Source organism: Geospiza fortis, unplaced genomic scaffold, assembly GCF_000277835.1.
Source record: "Geospiza fortis unplaced genomic scaffold, GeoFor_1.0 scaffold353, whole genome shotgun sequence".
Taxonomy (NCBI): Eukaryota; Metazoa; Chordata; class Aves; order Passeriformes; family Thraupidae; genus Geospiza; species Geospiza fortis.
The window spans coordinates 333,033-348,435 of NW_005054473.1; the positions used below are offsets into that span (position 1 = coordinate 333,033).

At 44.9% G+C, this 15,403-nt stretch overlaps 1 protein-coding gene across 1 annotated transcript in view; it reads right to left on the reverse strand.

Moving 5' to 3' along the window:
- TMCO4 (transmembrane and coiled-coil domains 4) overlaps positions 1-14,862 on the reverse strand; it is a 35,326-nt gene extending 20,464 nt beyond the window's left edge. The window contains exons 1-8 of the mRNA XM_031062921.1: positions 14,664-14,862; positions 14,090-14,264; positions 10,192-10,219; positions 8,202-8,334; positions 3,106-3,203; positions 2,447-2,590; positions 1,828-1,947; positions 348-512 (exon numbers count right to left, since the gene is read on the reverse strand). Coding sequence (XP_030918781.1) covers positions 348-512; positions 1,828-1,947; positions 2,447-2,590; positions 3,106-3,203; positions 8,202-8,334; positions 10,192-10,219; positions 14,090-14,264; positions 14,664-14,842 — 1,042 coding nt within the window. The 5' untranslated portion in view covers positions 14,843-14,862. The remainder of the gene's footprint in view (positions 1-347; positions 513-1,827; positions 1,948-2,446; positions 2,591-3,105; positions 3,204-8,201; positions 8,335-10,191; positions 10,220-14,089; positions 14,265-14,663) is intronic.
- Positions 14,863-15,403: the final 541 nt, after the last annotated feature.

Genomic DNA, 15,403 nt, shown 5'->3' on the forward strand with positions numbered 1-15,403 from the left:
AAAGATAAGAAAGAATCTGATGTTCTGGCACAGGGGGAATGTGTGCAACCCATGTGTTGGGCTGTTTCTGTAGAGCAGTAAATGTGTAATAATAGAGGGAAATAACAGTACCAGGTGAAGGAAGGTGTTTCCAGCTGTAACTTGAGTAGAATGACACAATGACATGGTGGCTCAGCAGTCCAGGAAAGCACAGCTAAATTACAGGTGTGGTAGAGGAGGTTCTCAGGTCACTTCTGGGCAATGCCAGCACTGCCTCCTCCAAAACATTCCTTCTTTAGGAAAGCTCCTTTAACACTGAAACTGCACAAGAGCCACTCAAGCAGATCTGACAGGATTTAGTTTCTTACCTGACAAGACAGTGAATTTTAGGGCTTCTTGAGCCATCATGTTCACAAAACCATTCAGCAGGGAATCCAAGGCGTTGCCAAGCTCCATCAAGTACTTGGATTCCCAGGCCAGGCAGTACTGCTCACTCGAGTGCAACATGCTGCTCCATGGGGCTGTGAAGCTCCCTGGGAAAGGTTGCAAAGATTGAATTCATGTTGGGAGAGAACACAATGGCTGATTCCTGGCAAGAGGAGCCCAACAGAGGATCAGAACAGAACCTGCAGGACACTGGACTATTCTAGCAATGCTACTAATGACAGATCAATACTGAAGGGCAGAGCAGAACTGTCATCTTAATTAATTAAAAGCCTTCCCACACTGTTTCTTCTCCAAACAATGCAGGTCAGGTTGAGGCAGCTGCTCATCAAAGTGACACAAGATCCCCACCATAGTCTGTCTTATTTGGGGACATGTTGATTTGCAACTACTTGCAGCTCCAAAACCACAAGGTGGCAAATTCCATAGAACTCCTGTCCTCAGTCCTTCTGTTTGAAGGAGTGTGTACACAGACAGACACTGCTGTGGAAAATGGAAAATGGATGACAACCCTAGTTTTGTTCTTTAAAACATTCTAGCAGATTGCTAGTTATGGAAGAAGAATGTGTGTCATCTGTAACTCCCTTTTACGGGCAAACAGACACAAAATGTTCCTGGAGGGACACACTTGCCTCTCTAACTGGGCCTGGGAGCCCTCCAGCTCTCAGGATTTGGACCTCTGGCAAGTGAAGAGAGAAGCCAAAGCACAGCACTGTAAAGTGACAACTTCCCTGTGACAGCAAGCTGCAGCCTGGCAAGTGACAGGGCGAGGCATCCTTCTGCATTAATGATATCCAGAGTTAATTATGGTGCTTCTCAATAAACTGGCAGCTGTTCAGTCAGCTGAAGCTGAGTACATTAGCAGACAGGTGACATATTTTATATGACAAGCTACATTGGAAAACAATGCACTACAGACCTTTCAAGGTTTCCCCTGTAAGTCACCTCTGGAGTGCTGTGCTTAACAGGATTTACTTGACAGAACTTTCTTGCCAATAAACCTCATTAGCTGACAGATATGGAGAGAGCAAAACCACACTATTTTCTGTTAATTCCTGGTGGATAAACATAAGGTCTCAGAGACACTTTGTACTAGTGCTGGCAATCATCTTCCAGACAGATCTTTTCTGGCAAAACCATGCAACAGTTCCTATCAGAAACAATCCTGCTATGGCTGCTCCCAGTCCTGCTACCACCAACAACATAAATGCCCTCTTTTTTTTCCTCTGTTTGCCTGGGATTGCAGATTGAGTTGCAAAGTCTTATGGTGAGGATTTTTGTGGTTCAGTTACCATGCCATGGAAATGTGGGGCAGACATGGTGCTTTGTGAGCAAAAACACAGCCTGGAGTAGGACACAGCCACAGCTCTTGGAGCTCCTCTCAGCTTCTCATCATGCTCTTACCATATTTGCCAGTGCACAGCCATCCAGTGATTGCTATGGTAATGTGGAGCTGCTTCCCTTCCGTAAGTGGGAGGAATTCAAACTCTTCTATGGCTCCCACACGTTTCTTCATTTTGTATCCTACACAGAGCCAGGAAGAAACACACAGCTCAGAGATGGCACAGAAAGGACACCCTCTGCTAACAGTAGGAGTTCGTTAAGAAATTAAGTGGGTAATCTGGAGAGGGTTTTTTCCCTTTCCAAAACCCTCAGTCAGCCCATGCATTACTTATAGCTTAGTAAGGAGCCAACACGATCTTTCTGAGCTTGTGTGATCTGAGGGAATCGAGCAGAAGGGTTTTTTTTTTTTGCTGTAACAGCTGCCTTTCTCCATGGCAGCATCTTTCTAACCCAAAGCAGGAAGTTTTCATTTCCTTCATTAACCACACACCAAATACTCCTTCCCTATTTGGTCACCAGGGGCTACACAGTACCTTAATGAGCACTGAGACAAAAATCTCATGGATTACACCTCAAATCGCTTCCCTCACTCTGCAGAGAGCTCAGTGGGGTCATTAATTGTGCTTGCAGACATGATCCTGTGCCCCAGTGGCTGAGAATGGTGTGGTCACTCTCTTACCAGTAAGACCAGCTCCTGCTGCTCCAAAAAGGGATGCCATGACAGCAATCCCAGCAGTGGATCCTAAAGCAGCTGCTCCAGCACTCCCGATGATGGTGGCAGCTCCTGCAGCAACCAGAGGGGCAGCCAGGCCTCCTGTCAGACCTGAGCATGCAGCAAGAGATATCACCAAACTATTATCCCTTAAAAACCCCAGGCAGGCATTCCTCTGTGCTGGGAGAGTGCTGCTACTGCTGCTGGAAGAGCTTCGTGCATGTCCAATAAAGAGGCTTTCTGAGACCCTCCCCAGGCCCTGAATCTCTGCCCAAATTCTTTGACTTCAGATAAATGAAGAATAATTTCAAAGTCAAAGGAAGACTATGTGGTGATTTGGGGTGAGCTGTGCTCTGTTTGCTCAGGAAATATTGATCTAATCTCACACTCCTGACTTCAGAGTTGAAGTTCTGATCCTCTTATAACATGACAGCAAAAAAGGAGAAAACATTTTTAAGGGGTGACAACCTCAGTTTAATACTTCCCCCAGCTAATGAAGCTACACTGGAATAACTTTTCCAGCTAACTCTTTCGTGTTTATTTTTGTGGGGCTGAAAATACTTTTCTTGGAGTCAGACCCCTCTCTGTCCCTGGTGCTGTCCCCAGAATGCCAAGGGCAGCCTCACCAATCACTGTTCCACCCCCAACAGTTGCCAGACCGATCAGCAGGTATCTTTTCAGCTTTTTCCTTTTTTCCTTCTTTTTTCTTGAGACTTCTGCAGTTCTGTGGGGGAATTAAAAGTACAAAAACTAAGGGAAAAGCCCAATGGATAACAATGCTGCATCAGAATGTGCTTTTATTCTCCTCAGTGTAACTTCCCTCCCAGGAACAGTAAAAAGGAACATGCAGGTGTGGACTGTGACAGCACACTGAGATTTATGAGCATGGATTTAGAGATTTAAATTGAATGGATTAAATGGACCACAGATTTAAATTGAAACAATTTAATTGCTGACAAAAGCAAGCAGATATTACTTACTCAGAAAACCCTTCCTAATAGGGTTGAAGCTTGTAAAAAAAAGAAAGAAACAGAAAGTCAAAAGCATTTCATTAACTATATGCTGCCTAAGTGTACTAAAAAAACCACAAGAAAGCTAAGAAACAGGGCAAAGTGTTTGAAATAAAAGGGAATAGGAGTAATTTGTACTAACAAACAGAGATGCAATTAAACTGTTTTCCAAAAGCAGTGTTTACTACAAGCTGCTTTCTAATTGCACATCACAATATAATAATATAATAGGAATTAAACACAGTCATCAGTGTGCATTTAAGCTGTATTTAACTAGCTTATCAGAAAGAGGTAAATAAACCAAAAAGGAACAAAAATACCAGTTATTAGCCACTACTTTTGACTTCTCTCCAGTGTCTTTGTTTTCTCTCTTACAAGAAGTGCTTCCATTTCAGAAGAAAGTGGTAGAAACAGAGGACACTGAGGAATAAATTGTTTCAAGAGGAAGGTTCCTTCTGGCCTGTTTACACAGCAGTTAATCCAGGCCTTGAAATGTGACATTTATCTTGCTTCCAAACTTGGATATTTTCCCTGTTAATCCTAGCCTAATTTTGGATTTTCATTATCCATATAATTGCTTAATCTTTCCTGGAACCCCCTAAGCACAAAGTAATTTTGATTAAGACAATTTTACACGAGTCCCAAACAATATGCAGCTTTGTGAGGCGCAGCAGGAGGCGAATGGAGCTCAGTGGGTGAAATCCCTGAGTCACTGCACTCACTGGCAGAACTCCTACGGACCTGCACGTCACGGAGACTTTGTCTCCACAGAGCCCCTCCAAAAAACCATTGCTCATTACCTTGTGCAGCTGCAAATGTGGTGTCTGCAGAGAGAATCACAGAATCACAAGGTTGGAAGAGACCTTCAAGATCATCGAGTCCAACCTGTTCCCTGACACCTCAACTAAACCCTGGCACCGACTGCCACATTCAGGCTTTTTATAAACACATCCAGGGATGGTGACTCCACCACCTCCCCAGGCAGACCATTCCAATATTTTATCACTCTGTGTGTGAAAAACTTTCTCCTAATATCCAACCTATATTTCCCTGAAGCAGCTTGAGACTGTATCCTCTGGTTCCCTCAGTGTTGCCTGGAGAAACAGACCGACCCCACCTGACTACAACCACCCTTCAGGAAGTTCTAGAGAGTGATAAGGTCACCCCTGAGTCTCCTTTTCTCCAGGCTGAACACCCCCAGCTCCCTCAGTGGTCCCTCACAGGGTTTGTGTTCCCAGCCCCTCACCAGCTTCGTTGCCTCCTCTGGACTCAGTCGAGTGTCTCAATGTCCTCCCAAACTGAGGGCCCAGAACTGGACACAGTGCTCAAGGTGTGGCCTCAGCAGTGCTGAGTACAGGGACAGAATGACCTCCCTGCTCCTGCTGGCCACACCATTCCTGATCCAGGCCAGGAGCCATTGGCCTTCTTGGCCACGAGGGCACACTGCTGGCTCATGTTCAGTCTGTTGTCAACCAGTACACCCAGGTCCCTTTCTGCCTGGACACTGTGCAGCCACACCATCCTCAGCCCAGAGCATTGCAGGGGGTTATTGTGGCCAAAATGCAGGACTCAGCATCTGGATTTATTAAACTTCATCCTGTTAGACTCAGCCCAACTGTTCCAGGTCTCCCTGCAGAGCCCTCCTACCTTCCAACTGATGGACACACGCTCCCAGCTTAGTGTCATCTGCAGATTTACTAATGAAAGACTCAATCCCCTCATCCATATCATCAATAAAAACATTGAACAGAGCTTGCCCCAGCACAGAGCCCTGAGGGACACCCCTGGTGCCTGGCTGCCAGCTGGATGCAGCACCACTCAGCACCACTCTCTGGCCCAGCCATGCAGCCAAGTTCTGAACCCAGCACAGAGTGCTCCTGTCCCAGCCCTGGGCTGCAGCTTTTCCAGGAGTGTGCTGTGGGAGACAGTGTCAAAGGCCTTGCTGGAGTCCAAACAGACACATCCACAGCCTTTCCAGACAACATCCACAGCCTTTCCTGCATCCACCAGGAAGGTCACCTAGTCATAAAAGGAGACCCGGCTGGTCAAACACGACCTACCCCTCCTAAACCCCTGCTGGCTAGGTCTGATACCCTGGCCATCCTGTAGATGCTACATGATGACACTCAATATAAACTGCTCCATTATCTCACCAGGTACTGAGAGCAACACCTCTCCAATTTCTGCAAAGCCACAGCTACTTCTACAGTCCCACAGACAAAGCAGGATTTGGCTAACAGAGAATCATGGAATCCCTGAAGTTGGAGAAGATCTCCAGGATCATCAAGTCCAAGCTGTGCCCAATGCCCACCCTGTCACCCAGCCCAGAGCACTGAGTGCTATGTCCAGTTGTTCCTTGGACACCTACAGGGATGGAGACTCCACCACCTCCATGGGAAGCCCCTTCCAATGCCTGACAGCCCTTTCCATGAAGAAATTCCTCCTGATTTAACCTGAACCTCCTCTGGCACAGCCTGAGGCCATTTCCTCTCATCCTTTCCAAATGCTCTACTTTGTGCCTTAGTCACCAGTCTGAATGCTTGGCTTTGGATAAAATTGCTCCTGGAGCTCTTTATACAAGTGCTGCAGCCAGGCTGTTCATACCTAAGCTGGCAATATCCAGCAATTTCTGTTCTACATGAGGTTCATCAGCTTTGACAGTCACTGCAGTGTGTCTCAGGCTCACAATAATGACAAGAGAGCTGGAACATGTCTAACTTGGAGTCAGTTGGAATAATGAGCAGTTTGAGTTATGTGGGGAGAAAGAGAGTGGCAGCTAAATCCTGCCTGCTGATGCAGTAAATAAAAGGAGAAGTTTGCCTGTCACTGCTTCCCTTCTGGAGCTGCCAGCAGCTGCCTCCTAATGGCTCCTCCATTACCATTATCACTGGATTACCAGACTGCTTTTATTCACTGTGTTAATTAACTGCTGCTTCTGGTATTTCTCTACCCTCACTGAGCTCAGATGTGCAGCTTCTAGCTTGAATCACAAATTATGTTCAGAGAGATAGTTATGGGGAATTTCAGGTGATTTTCCAATAAGGAAAGGTGCAGGAGCACACATCAGCAAGTGAATGTTGTGATGTTTTCCAGTTTCTTACAGAACTGTGTACAAAAGAAAGGTTCTCACCTGCAGGTCAGAGCACATTTGGTTTAACTAACACAGTTTAAGTATTTTGAGCATTATTCTTTAGAGTATTGTACATTTAATCTCATAGGTTCTGGGCCTCAATCCAACATATCCACAGCAGCAAAGGCAGGAGCAGCAAACCTCCTGTTAACAAATATCAGTAAGAACACCTGTGCAGGAGCTACCAAACCCTTGGTTGGTTATTTCTGTCCCAAAACTTCTTGCTGGTCAAAGCTGGAAGCATCCCAAGCACATAATGGTATTCCCAGCCCCAAAATCTGTGAGGTCAAGGTGGTGACAGGTTTATATTTTGCTTCCTTTCCCCATTGACTCCTGACTTCAAACCAAAGAAAGGGCCGTCAGTTCCCCAAAAAATCTCAGCCTTGTTTAAGCACAGCAACAACAACGTGTTCACACTGTGGTCTTGGGCCCCTCTCACCATAAGGATTTTTCTTTTCTTTTTATCCAATAGACATTTACTCCCATGGCTGCAATTTGGGCAAAGGACAAGCCAGGAATCCCACAGCAGACACACAGGAAGCCCACTGGGCTGGCAGCAGGGTTTGAAATCCACACTGTTCTTTCACTGTTATCAGACACAGCTTAACGGCCCAGCACTGAGTGTGCTTTCACAAACTACAGCAAAACAGTCCCCATTAATACCAACCCTTGCTCCTGCACACCAAATGTTTAGAAGTCCACGATCTTTGAGATTATTCTGACTTTCCCTTTTTACAGTGTGCTATAAAGTTAAGCATTATTTAAACACAGCTGTTACTGGAAGATACCCATCACATGCTGGACCCCATGGTAAACATCTGACCATGGCAAGGGTGTTGATTAAAGACTTTATTAGCATTCAGGGTAATCAGAGAACCCGTTTGCTGAGTTGACAGATGAAAATATTTCCCTTGAAAGTCCACTACAGACATGTTTACTGCCTTAAATATTGCTAAACCATCACACAATTCCTGCCTGATGAGAGGAATATAAAGATACTACATTTCTTATAGATACCAAGAATCCTATGCTAATAACATAGAATTATGAGCCAGGTCTGTACATATCTGAAGATTCAGCCTGTTGCCCTCAGAAATTTCCCTTCAATAGGAGTTAGCCAGCTGTCTCTTAAAGATGCTTAAAGACAAATCCAAAGACAGTGAACAGCTGAGGATCTAACCCTGATTATCTGTAGGAACTTCATTTTGCAAGAGGCAGTTCTATCTGAAGGATATTGAGCCAAGAGACAAGAAGATATGTGTGATGTATTTATGCAAAATCCACAGTCTCTGAGAAGCAACTGGAAAGAGGAAAGGAGGCAGCCCAGAGCAGAACAGCCTTTACCAGTGTGCAAGGCCAGGTCTCACTCTGATTTTAAGAATGCTGAGCTTTTCTTCTTGTCAGTGTCGTGAGGGCTCTGCAACCCTAATCAAGCCATAAATGATTACTGTAATCATTTAATCTACTGTAATCAAGCCATGTGGGGAATAATCAGAGACTGGACTTAGGCACAAGTAATTACCGCTAAGTTTTTGAGCACTGGCAGTGTTTTTTGATCCCATATCAACCCAAATGTTCTTACTCTGACTCTTCCTCTTTTTGTTCCTTCAGGCTCTCAAGCAGAGATTCCTCCAGGACTTCCAGATCTTCCAAGGGAATTCTCAGCAGCCAGCTGACACGGCAGATCAACACCCTGGCTCGAGCATCATAGGATCCTTGAAGAGAGAAAAGCCCAGGAAATCAGTCTGATCAGTCTCATGACACAGTTTAGTGAAGGAGCAGAGTGCTCAAGGAATGTGTCACAGAGCAGCTCCCTCCCCCAGGCCCTCCTTTTCTTCCAGGAACATGATAAGAGACTGATAAATGGGAAATCCTTCTTCCCTGCAAACAGAGCCACCACACCAGGTAATGCCTCTGTGGCAGGAAAAGGATCTCAAATCCTTTGGTCTCCATCCTCTGTGGTGGAGGCCTGCTGGCAACTTTGCAACAGAGAAATGCTGCAGCAGGACCACTGCTAACTGGGAATATCAAACACGCCTGTGTGGGTAACTGGGCACAGCCCACCTCAACTGCACCACTGCAGGAAGGTGGCATTTTGTAAAAATGCACCCCCATGCAAAAGCTTTATCTTCTCCTTGTGCAGCAAGAGGCACTCGGGAGTGTAAAGCTACACACTAGCTCCCCCAGCAGCACCAGAGACAAATGTTTGCTTTTACACTCCCTGCTGGAGATGCAGGAGTGCACTCAGACAACAGAACTCAATACTCCTGGTTTTATAAGCAGGTGTTCTTCAAGGAAAGACATCTCAGAAGAAAAAAACATCTTAAATGTAATAGATTTTAAATTATTTGGGCCAACTTTTGCTTTTTTAATATGTTTCTCTCAGCAGCATCTACTACTTCCTGATGTTTGGCTTTTACAAAAGGTTCTTGGTGCACTCTGGGATGAAAAACACAATTGTTTTTCTCAAGGTGGGTGAAGATACCAGCAAGACCCAATTACAAAGAATTATCATGTTTGTGATACCCGCTGCACGTAGATCAGATAGGGCATTGGGCAACCTATTAGGATTGCTTATTTATTACCATCATTGCCAAGATACCAAACCAATTCTATAGCTTTAAATGACACTCTTGATCAGGTTTGTGCGTAGTTGAGAAATGAGGACAGGATTTATCTTCACTCCTTCCCGAAATGTGGCACGTCCTGCAAGTCCACGCAGGTGGAACGAGCCCCCTTCTTTTTTCTGCCTGCTGACACTGCTGGGCTCCTTCCTCACCAGCCTGGTGGGAAGGCAGCGAGGTTTGGAAAGAGATTGCTCCTAAATTCCAGCTTCACAAAATAAGTGGTTTTGCAATAACTGACTTGTCAATTTTCCATTAAAAATAAAGCAAGAACAAAACTTGTTTTGTTCTGCAGTGCAACAGGCTATCAGCAACCAGTGAGTTCTTTCCTGTGAGGACATGTTAAAACACAGAGATTTAAAAAATGCAAGAAGTGATACAATCCAGGCTTCTTTTAGAAATGAACATTCTGTTCAGCAGACAGTCTTTATTTCATTAATTTTATCAGACTAATCCACATAATGGATTGCAAGCCAGAGAATTGTTTTATGTGTAATATAATATATGAAAAAAATCACATTTATTTATAATGGGCTTCACAGGACACTCTGGAATTTATAACCTGATATTTTTTTTCTTTTAGGCAAACAGCAGAAAATATTTTAGGCTGAGATTTTCATAACAGCTTTACTGCCTTCCTAAAGGAAGAGATCACCTGATTCCCTGGAAACACTGGAGAAAACCCACTCTACTCCACCACCATTTACATCTGCTTGGCAATGTATGGTGTGTGAAGGTAAGGAGGTGAAGAGCTGTTCAATTTTCAGTGGGTATTATTAACTATTCCTAAAAGAAGAGTTGATTTTCCTGAAGGGGATGCAGGGAAGGAGTGTGCAGCTTTTGCCAGAGAGGAAGCCGAGTTGCAATAGGATAGTACCTTTTTGAGCACTTCAAAGTATCAGATGTAAACTCAACTATATTATTTTTACAAAGAAAAAGTAAACTTACCATCTTGAAGAGAGAATGATAAAAGGTCCTAAAGAGAAAAAAAAATAATATTCAATTTAAAATTGATGATGGAGGTCTGGAGGGATCAAAATGGAGGCATAAAACCCATCACACTGACTGAATTACTGCAGCAGCTCAGTTCATAAGAGGGAAGCAGAAAGTTACAATTCAGTGAGGCACCACAGAGCAAAAGCAGTCCAAATTCTCTGAAGGCCAGTACAAAGGGCTGGACAGAAGCAGATAGTGCTTGGTATATGCTAAGGCATCCCACATTTTTTGTTATTTTGTTATGACCCTGATCTTACACTAGACTTTAAAGTTTGGAGGAGCAGGGCTCTAATCCTCCCACTCTAATGCCTTCTGCTTCCTACAGTCACATATGCAACATCACTAACAGGTTTGAATGTTCCTCTAATGGCCCCTATTTTCTTTGGCATTCTGGGAATTCACAGCCTTGGGCAGTAAGGCTGAACTGGCATGAAGTTCTTTTGGATTAAGTGAGTCAAAAAACTCAGAATTTATGGACATCTGTCAAGATTGAGGGACTTGACTCCCGTGTTGGCTCTTTACCATAAAAAAATGGAAAAACAAATCAATTCAATAGATGGCTTCTATGGATAAATCCAGGAAAAAGAGGCCAGTGTTTTTACAACTGTGTTCTCCTCTTTTATTGCCACTGGACAAATTCTAAGCTCTTTATGTGACTACATTAAGTACCAGCTCAGCTGAGCTGCTTCCCTCTCCTACACACAAATACAGCACAGCTGAATTTTACACAAAATCCTTTCAGCCCTCTGGGAACACAAAAAATGCAGCCAAAGATGTAGGAGGCTGCCAAAGAGTTTATGATTATTAGTCCTCTAAGCTCCCAAGCACAGTTTGTATAGTAAAAACGTCTCTAACCTGAGAGTCCTACACATGAGGAGTGCAGAATGCAGAACAAACCATCCTGAACCAACCAGAAGAGGGACAAACTGCAGGCTGCTCCCCAGGCTGGCTGGTGGGGTGTGGGAATTGGAGACACCAGTACAGAGGGAGAAATGTAACTGGTTTCCCAAAGCCTGAGTACTGGGAGTGCCCAGGGATCAACTATGTGGGCACCATCACCTCCTCTCGGGGTGCATTTCTGGGGGAAGGGTTGGCACAGAGGTGTCAAAGCCCAGCAGAAGGTGCAGGGCTGGGAGCCTTGAGCAAAAAGCTGACCAAGCAAAGGGCCTCGAGTCTGGAATAAGGTGAAGCTTGTGACCTTGTTGCCACAATTTTCCACAGACTGCCATAAGCAGCCTCTGGAAGAGGTGATGGTTTGTGGGCAATGAGCCCTCCCTGAGGGACGCTCAGGGAGCTGGAGCTGTGACTGAGGTCCCATCCTGTCTGCCCAGTATCACCTGTGGCACTTCATGTCAAACCACCCCAAATAAATCTGGCCTAAGCATGTACACATGTGCCTTTCAAAAGGTCAGGGAGGCACGTAAGTAAACAGGTGATAAACTGCAACAACTGTTTTTATGGCATCTGTGCCAGTTAGCAAACTCAAATTTAGGCTGAAGTTTAGGCTGTGCACATACTGCACATGCAGGCAGCTGGAATCCTACCAGCAGTGATTAGATTAGTTCACAACTGGTTTGTTTTCCTCCCTAAGCAGCAGTTGTTATATTGCAGCCTTATTGTGAAGTCAGTGTTTTGAATCTCCATGAAAACTCCATGAGAAGACAACCACCCATATGACTGAGAAGCCTTACAAAAGGAGGGAGTCTTAATTCAGTCTTTGCCAGCTTTTTCTGAGTTGATGCAAGTTCAAAACCCACTTCCTTAACAACAGAGAGCCTCAAATCCACATTAAAGTGAATGTAGGTAGGAAACCAATGGAATATGGGTATTCCAAGTTTGCTGAGAGAAAAAACATATTCGTAATAAGATTTTTCAACATGTAATCACCTATCACAGCTTCTACACCTCTTTAATTACATTGCCTTCCCATACGACACCCATAGCCTGCTATGACTACTATCTTTAAAGGATTCAGTTACCACCATCTGCCTGTGACACAAAAGACACAAAGATAACAATCCATAATCCTTAGATGTTCACTGAATCAATGGTGAGCTCACATCTAATCTCCTGACTTCATGGATCATCTCTTCAGATCCTTTGACATGAAGAGCTTTCAGAAAATGCAGCATTAGCGCCAGCAAGGCCCTGCCACTGAACACGCCGAGCAATTAAAGCAGATACTTAATAAACAGTAAATATTGCATCAGCAGCTGCTGAATACAAAGGAGCACTAGAACCATAAAGCAAAAGATCAATAATTCATAAAGCTTGTCTCGTAGCTTGCTTATTTCCAGGTAAGAAGGAGAAAGCTGATCTCAGCTTATTGTTGATGTTTGCCACACACCAGGGTTTTTTTCCAGACACACCTCTGCTGCCCTGCTCTACTGAAGTCTTTCATTCTGCCTCTCCTCTGACAAAATCAATCATCTTGCCCACATGCAGATGACTGTGTAAGGGATTGCTGCTGTGGTATTAGACTGATAGTTATTCCTCATCTTCACTTTCAGCTGATCAAAGCTGTCTATGGTTTCTGTATTCCACCAAAATCCAGGGGATATCCTCAGCTTCCTGTCAGGGCAAACTCCCGTGTGCTCCCACTGATCCAGAGCCACTTTTGTACAAGCACATGGAGCCCTCATGCAGCATAAGCTTGGAGCAAGCACAAGCTAAATTTCATCCTTAATAAACTCAGCAGCAACGCAAGGAAAACCTGCCTCAATGCAGAGAATCCATCGTGAAGCAGAGAGAATGAGGGAAACAATGCAGGAAGCACATCAAGGCAGAAAGAATGAGTGTGGATGTATTGAATTTGAGGAAACAACATCCAAAGAGCCACTTTTATTTTAGAAGATCTGCTCCAAATTATTAAGATCTCTGTTGCTGTCCTTGTACTATTGTAGGACTTTGGTCACTGGAACAATTGGACCAGGAGAAGATCCTCTGAGGCATTTCATGGACTGACAGGAGAGAGAAAATGTGGCTGAGGAAATGGGAGCCAGTCAAGGTGACCAGAGAAGTTCAGTGCTCTCTGATCTCCCCTAACATAGCCGAGTTCTCACATCTGCTGTTCTGCCAGGCCATTGTTCAAGGTGAGTGTGTGATAGCCCTTAATCAGCCAATATCAGAGCACTGGGTGCCCTTGGGGTGTCTGGCTCAGGGTGACAGTACCCATGTTCTGTGTGGCACCAGCAGCAGCCTAACGCTCTCTTCACCCTGCACGGTGTAACATGAGGTTGGATAAGGAGAGATCTTCCCCAGCAAAAGCAAACGCTGCCAAAATGCTTCACCTCTTTTACCTTTCCACCAGCTTTTACAGCAGAACATTATGGACCAGTCCCAGTTTCACTTCCTCAGTAAAGGAAAATAAAGTCACAATAATTTGCTTCTGGTCAAAATGTACTCTGGGAAAAAGACTTTGGAAATTGTGCTCCTTGGAGCATGTGTGTGGAGGTGGTTTGTGATATGTATATAGTGAAGGGGCTTTCAAACAAGGGAGAATCGTGTCTACTGTGTTCGGGGTGTCACTAAAATCTGTACAACACTTGTATGAATGGAGACCACTGCAGTAACACAATCAAAGTAAAAACTTTGTCAGTTCTCTGTTCTGTAGAGTGAAACCATCAAAGACACAACTCAGCAGACACTGACGATGCTTCATGTTCATCATTTCCATGAAGTCTTTATGGATAGACTGCCAGTCCCCCCACAGCTGCTTATAAATAAATGCCTATCAGAAATATTGGTTTTATTTCCCTGACTGCACAAACAGCACTTCAGCTGCAAACAGACAGATATGACAAACCTCTTTTGCAAAGCAAACAAAGGCAAGGGGAGCACAGGGACTTACCTGGGTAATGAGAAGTGGATTTTCTTTCAAGATTGGATCCTTCAGCAAAATTTCAGTGAAAGTTTCTGTGCCCTCACCTCCCAAGCCATCAGCAAAGGCTGTCATGGCAGGTAAGACAGCATCAGGCAGGTCCAGCCACTTCACAAAGCCCTTGATGAATTCTGTCCTGAAGGAGCTGTAAGGCAACAGAAGCAGTTAAGGCTTCACAATTGGGTATTTCAAGGCTTTACAATTGGGTATTTTTGGAAGCTTTGAGCAGTGCTTGGTTTCAAACATTGGTGCAAACAAAAATCAAAGCATCAGGAGTCAGACGAAGGTGAATTGCTAAACCAACTGGCTAAATAAACAAGGAAACAATCTGAGTGGGACTAGACCTTGCTTCAGAACATGCTTTGATGTCTGCAGTGTTAACAGATCTGTTTTGTGCTGAACTGTAAAAGCTTTACAGGTGCAAGAGAGAAAGGATCTTCCACTCCCCAAACTTCAGAGGACCCCGCACAGAGTGTGATACCAGCTCTGGCTGAGCCACCACCCAAACTGCCCCTGGCCTGCCCAGGCCTGGCTCCACTTGTACCTTTGCTCGTTTTCAGGGAACAGCCAGGCGAGGGATATCCCGCAGAGCGCGGCGTACGCGAACCTGCCGGCCTCAGGCAGCTGCCGGCCCCGCAGCGCGCCCGGCTCCCTCTGCCCGCCGGGCTCAGCCTCCTCCTGCTGCTTCGGAGCGCAGCCTTCCCCCTTCTCCTCCGCAGCCATCTTCACCTGCAAGTTCAAGGAGGAAAAAGCAGCAGAAAAAAAACAACAATAAACAGTTGGAATCCAGGAAGTGAGCAGAGAAATTGCCTTTGTTTTCACTGCTACACTTGCTGCTGGAATTAAGTCAAGTCTGACCAGGTCCAGCCTGTCTGTCGCCCCCAACACACTGCTGTGACCAAAGAAGACACACGAACAGGACACAGATGAACAATCCATCAAATTGTTCATCAATTCTCAAACTTTGCACAAAATTAGCTGACAATAAATATCTCAACCTGCAAAAGGACAAGTTCCCTTTGGGATGCAAAAGGACTGGGCTCCACTCAGGCCTATCAGTCCCATATTTACTGCAAAAATAACATGAAAATAAAAGCTCTGCCCCTGGTGTAGGGATCAGCACAGCTGCCTGGGAAATAATTTTCCTCTCTCATCCTCAGCCCAAATTGCTCCTGTTTGTTTTGCTGACAGCATTAAGAAAGTTGAGTCCAGCTGCAGCTTCTGAGAAGGACTTTGATGTGTCCCACAGTCCTTGCTGAGCTTTGTTTGTAACATTCCTCCTCT